The sequence below is a fragment of the Panicum virgatum genome, chromosome 9N (genome assembly GCF_016808335.1).
Source record: "Panicum virgatum strain AP13 chromosome 9N, P.virgatum_v5, whole genome shotgun sequence".
Taxonomy (NCBI): domain Eukaryota; kingdom Viridiplantae; phylum Streptophyta; class Magnoliopsida; order Poales; family Poaceae; genus Panicum; species Panicum virgatum.
The window spans coordinates 30,549,915-30,556,306 of NC_053153.1; the positions used below are offsets into that span (position 1 = coordinate 30,549,915).

Below are 6,392 nucleotides of genomic sequence, written 5' to 3' on the forward strand. Positions count from 1 at the left end.
AAAGAGAAAAATATTTGAAACGTCCTATTACACCTTGGTCATTGTCCAACTCATGCAAATTTGCAAGACAGAAGAATTTGTTAGCATCAAAACAAAAACAACCTTAGTTACACTTGATACAACACAAGCTGGCATCAGCCACGACAGGTGGATTCCAGCAGTTTCCACTGCATGCTGCATTCTACCCTGGTCGGACCCAACATTTAACATGGCGCCAATCAATCAATTCCCAATCAGTTTCAGCGAAAACTACTGGAGGCCCAGTTAATGCATGTCCGTGTTCTGATTTCTGAAGTGATGGTGTGAAAACTGAGCAACTCGAAACCATGTAGTAAAAGACTGCCAGTAAGCGCAAAATTTTCCACATACATTCGTCAATTCGGAAGCCACATCACGTAGCTTTTGGAGTTGCAACAAAAGTAGGAATAAACAAAAATACAACACCATTGTTTTCCTCCCAAGGGTGGGGTCATTGAGGCTTCTCTCCTCCTAGCTCTTGTTCACCTTCACCCTTCCCAACAAGCTGCCAACATCCAACAAAACTTGAGTTAACCCCTCAAAAACAGCATCAATACTATCATGGCAACACAAAAGCTCGAGCATGGACTGATCCAATGCTAAAATGTACTATGTTTGGATTTTACATCGACTCATCATAAAGCACACTTTCCAATGGTCTACCCAAATCTCAAAGGCTGAACAGCACACGTCATGAATCAAACATAACAGTACTGGAGCAGATGTAGGACACAAAAAACAAAGAAAATAAATATTTTAACAAGAATATCACACAGCGACTAAAAGTTGCACATGGTAAAATCATGACAAGCAAGTCCTCTATCACATAGCTAACTCTATGAACACATTATAAACATTTACGACATGCAAAACAACATTCAATTAAGAATTAAAAACCATATACATAGTATATGTACCACAATAATTAACCATAGAAATACTAGAAAGTTCAGAAGGTATACCAAGGAACCAATCAGTTCATATGCTTCCATCACTTTCGGGTCCTCTTCATCTTCATAACCAACCTGCAGAATTCGCGGCCCATTAACTGACCAAAAGGACCTTCGACCATCATCCTGAAAAAATGAACTTTCATCAATGATTAAAGCAAGTGGCAGAATAGTGTGAGAAGAGGGAACCAAAATGATCTAGAGTCTTGAAGTCATTTGCCAAAATAACTGTTACAGACTATATTGGCCCTTTATTTAAAATTCAGGTGATAAGTTGGTCAGGAGGGCTGGTCTGTAATTGTTTCGTGCTTGACTTCCCAGGTAAGAGTCCTTTTGTATTGGTTATAATCTTATTTTGTCACACTAAACTTCTGGTTTAAGCTGTGAACGCTCAACACCCTTGAGCAGCCATACAATAATGCCAGATTACAGGGTACTATCAAACAGGAGTGTCTGTGACCGTGGACCACTTCACCTGACATTTTGGGTTCATTATAGCTGGAGTTTGGTGATCTACTGACCTGGGCCACAAGAGCAGCACCCCTAAAACCTGGTGTATGAGGTGGAAAGCCTATTTATATGTGCACTTAAAATTGATCCAGTGCATTTTTCAAGCTCTGGTGGGCTGCGAACAATTGAAGGAAGAATACGACCATAGAGATCTTCAGTGTAATTTATTTTTTTCAAGGTCGTTTTGTGTCAAATAGTTCCTTTTGTATTGTTTTCCTTGATAAATATCAGATCTGAGACACTCTTCTGGGTGTCTTCAAACAAAATGGTCCAGGTGGCAAGGCAAGCTCTTTGCATGGATCCACCCCTTCTAGTTCAACAAGTAACCTATCTCAGAAAAGTGCATTATGTGGTGCTGATAATTCATTTCAAAATAGAATTAGTAACAAGTCTGCAATTGCCGATATTCAGTGTGATTAAGTCACATTAGTGCATATATAAGAAATAGTCAAGAGCAATTTCCATATTTTTCTTGAGGTGAACAGTACCAGCCCATTACTATTTATCAATAAAGCAGATTTCTCTTTCCCGTTCCTCCTTGCAAGCATTTTGTCTGAGCTCAAATTTTGCAGGATGATATCATGAACTAAACTTTTTTGGAATTTAAGTCACAAACAGGTGCATTATGTGGTTGGTAACATGGTAACCACCTAAAGGAGCTGTAACACAGGAGATGTTCTCCTGTCTCACAATTAATGTTGCTATTTCTTTTTTGACAGAAAGGTAATGTTGCTTTTTTTGGCAGAAAGGTAATGTTGCTGTTAGAGTATATTAGGCAACTCCGGATATGGTTAGTTTAGGATTGATTGTAATCCAGGGATAACCTTCCTTATCTCTAGGAGAGGCTACTTGCCCTCCAAGCCATGTACTCCTATATATACCACCCAAGGGGCTCAATGCAATACATCGACCGCATTATACGCATCCTACTTTCGTACAGTTGCTATATAAGGTTCACATTTCACAATAGAAATGAAAAACTGTGCAACATGACCCACATGTCTAAAATGGCTAGGGACAAATTGACAAATGTGACAATGCAGATGTACATAGATAATTTAGATGAATGATTACAAGGGGAGAGAAAGAAGTATATTTGGTTAAGACATCTCAAAACGATGCTGCAGAAATTATTTGAATAATCAGAATTAAGCACCCACAATGAAACCAAAGCCACTACCATGGAATATTAAAATACCTGCAATACAATCATATAAATAGCCTCTAGTGTCTGTTGCCGAATTTCAGAATCCTCAACAGCTTCTCGTTCATGAGAGAGTGCACTTGATAGTTCAAGTGGCATTTTCGATCTGTCTTCTTCACTATATATCTGTAGTATATCAGCCAAAAGATGTATGAGTGGTACATTAACACATGAATATTCATCATTTATTAGCACAAAACAACAGAAAAAAGTGTCTTTTTGGGAAATTACTCAAAGAGGCCAAGTGCCATATACTTTCGCAGGTAGAATAACAGGTCCACTGTTGTCATTATGGATACCTACGTCTGTACTTTTACAAAGTGTATCAGGGAGTATCAGGGAGATTGAAAGTGCAAGGGAATGATGCACATATGCATTTTCACGAAAATACAAATGTTGACCTAAGTCTCGAATGAAATATGTTGTGAGGACAACTTAACCCTTAGGCCTTAGACACAATCTTCTACAAGAATATGCCTTCTAAAACATAGAATAAAGTTGACTACTCATCAGGGCACACAAGTCAGAAGGAAATGAAAATTACAAGAAAAAAAAGTTAAGGGAAACTGACACAAAAGATTATGCCAATAAAGGATACTGTTGCAGAAATGAGAAATGTTAATGATATGTACCTTCTTTCCAGCTACCGGCAAAAGTAGAGCTGGCCAAAGATACTCTGCTAAAGAAAGCAAATTCTGCAGCTGAGTATCAGCTTCAAAGCAACAGTTGCGGATTGTACCAGCAACCTACAAAAAGTAAAGAAAAGCAAAAAAATTAGTGGGCATGCAACAATTTAATAATAATTTATAGTAGACTCGTAAAATAACAATACATTTCACAAAGAAAATTATGGCACTCAGTCTTGAAATTGAGTGCAAGGCAGCAACTAGTTCTAATTGATGGTAAATCAAGAATTGGTACATGCATAGAAATAAGATAGCAAGGAGTTATGAAATAATTCAGAATTACAAATTGAAATCTCAGCAAACTGATTTGCTAACATTCCCAATGTGTGTCTGCAGTAGAACATAAACATTGCACGACAATTAATTAAAATACCACAACAGCTGATGGCATGTAGCAATGATTAGTAATCTTAATCCCTCCGATACAAGATACATGTCCTTTACTACAGGGGTGAAAATAATGCTAAATTTACCATGGTGCACCATTCAAGCAACAGACATAACTTTATAGCAATACATGGTGAACAAGCTAGTGGCAAAAAATTTCTTTTCCTGGTGCACTAGTACCAGGCTAGCTCAACATAGTGCCATCCCTGGTTTAGGGCATCAGCGAGGTCTACGAAATGAAACTTTCACCAACAATTTCTATGAAAATATTTCAAATGGAAATAATTAAATATTTTGAAAGTACTTTTCATGATGGATGTAGTAGCATCTATCTTATTTTGTCAATCTATGTAATATTTTATATATATTGATGATCAAAAGTTAAAAAAAAGTTTGACCAGCAGAAAAAAAAACTGATCAAACTATGTCAAAGGTAGGGAAACCAGGAGTAGCCACTTGAGTGAATGAGTGAGGGAGGGAGATTAAGCAGCAGATACCCCTTTCTTTCTAAGTTGGTTTGTTGAATCAAATTGTCGAATAATCTGCTTCAGAAGACCTCTCTTAGGTTCCATCAATATTCTCCTTCCAGCTTCAACCTTAGATATATTGACAAGTATGGAGGCAACATATTCAAAAGTGTCTTGCTCTGCATTATTAATTAAAAAATAAATTCGATTACGTGCCAATTGAATATTTTGGTGCTGAATCAAGATAAACAATCACCAAGTGGCCAAGAGGATACGAAGTGATTGCAAAAAATGAGAAGTAGATCAACCAGTAAAAAGAAGGCAAATTTAGGTAGAAGGTACATGTGTGCAAAATAGTGTTTCAAACCCTGTGAAAACATTGCAAGATCAGGTCATAGTACAAATGTATGATAGAATTCATCATTCTGTTGCAATGTTTACTGATCATGAGCTGGAACGACATAGTACGTAGAGTTTGAACCTCTTGCATAAATTCATATGAAATGTAATCAGACAGCAAGAAAATTAACTAAAAGGTGCAAGCACAACCGAAATGAGATGAAGAATCTGAAATAAACAAAAAAAAACGAATTTGTTTTAATGTTTAAAACAGAGGAACTTCATAGTTTCTTATTTGAATGTAGAAGTTACATTAAATGTGTAATTTATGGACAGAAGAAACCAACCTTCAGAGTCACTGGATGACCTACAGAATGATCGCACAAGCTTTGCAACATACAATCCTTGCACCTTTTCATCCCCAACCTTTCAAAATGACAGGTCACATTAGTCTTTCGTTGACTGATCCCATCACTACGAATGACTCAAATAAACAAAAGGATCGTGATTTGAAACCAATGCAAAGAAATACTCTATTCACAAACTAAGCATATAGTGTGGATAGCAACCACAGGAATGAAGTGATAGAGTTATATAGAATTGTTTGGGGATAGGGAACAACCTAATCATTCAAAACCAATGATGGTTGTAACTTCAGCAGTTGTCAGAAATGTTTAGTCACAATAGAATAGATGGCAGACATCTGGAAATACGGTAGGAACAACATATGCCATAGAAACAACACAACTGTAAGAGCTTTTACAGAAGTACGGAACCCAGAATTGAAACAGCAAAAGTGGCTAACACGAGTCGTTGCAACAGTCCATGGTGATGCAAGTTCATTCATTGAGAGAAGATGATCTATTGGTTGTCAGAACTAAAATCATTCTCCTTGTGTCCTTCCAGAGAAGATCAGTAACGCCTACAGCAATCAAAATTTCTCCAAACAACAAGGTTTGAACCTCATCGGCAACTATCTTACTGCTCACGCAGAAGGTGGTGTCAGTAAACGCCATCAGTATATATCTAAATTTCATATTGGAGCATCCCAGCCGAGACACCTAATTAGGAAAACGACAGCAATTCACATCTAGTAATTCGAGAGGACATAGAAGGCAGCAACGGACCTGGAGTAGCGCGGCGATGCCGGACTCGACGCGGGTGAGGTTGACGAGCAGCATGACGAGGCTGCGCGCGAGCGCCGGCTGCTCCCCGCCGCGCCTGGCGACGACGTCCATGGCGGCGTCGACGGCGCCGAGCGCGACGAGGCGGGCGGCGAGCGCGGCGTCCTGGCTGAGGTTGACGAGCGAGTCCGCCGCGGGCTCCCCCGCGCCGCTCCCGGCCGCGGAGGCCAGCAGGCGCAGCAGCGCCGGCAGCGCGCGGTCGGCGCGCGCCGCGAGCGCCCGCAGGCCGTCCTCCCCGCCCGTGAGCCCGCGCACGATGTCCACGGCCGCGCTCCGCACCTGCGGGTTGCGGTCCGAGAGGAAGCCGATCAGCTCGTCGAGCTCGTCGGCCATGGCGGCGGCGAGGGTTTAGCTCCCCTTCTTCGTCGTTCGTGGAGGTTCAGGGGATTTTCCAGGGCCCAGGCTGAGGAAGTGTGTTCGGCGGCGACGGCGACGGCGACGCGATGGATACGGGTGAGGCATTGTTACGCGAACCTCTCGCGAACACGTATTTCTCTGGAATACGTGTCCGGCATTGCTCCGAAGGACAGCGCCAAGGACCCAGCACGCAGGACCGCAGACAGGAGCGGCTGGGCGCAGAGGATCACAGGTGCGCAGTAGCACGTGTCGTTTTCTGTTTGGGCCAGGAGCCCCGGACAGAGGGTCCG

General features: G+C 41.1%; 1 protein-coding gene across 1 annotated transcript; it reads right to left on the reverse strand.

The window, feature by feature from the left end:
* Positions 1-295: 295 nt before the first annotated feature.
* Positions 296-6,173, reverse strand: LOC120688222 (protein HGH1 homolog). Its single transcript, XM_039970417.1, has 7 exons — positions 5,689-6,173; positions 4,909-4,987; positions 4,253-4,401; positions 3,315-3,428; positions 2,677-2,808; positions 981-1,094; positions 296-523 (listed from the first exon to the last, which is right to left on the reverse strand). The coding sequence occupies exons 1-7, from the start codon at positions 6,076-6,078 to the stop codon at positions 470-472; spliced, it is 1,032 nt and encodes a 343-aa protein (XP_039826351.1). The 5' UTR covers positions 6,079-6,173; the 3' UTR covers positions 296-469.
* Between the last annotated feature and the right edge of the window lie 219 nt (positions 6,174-6,392).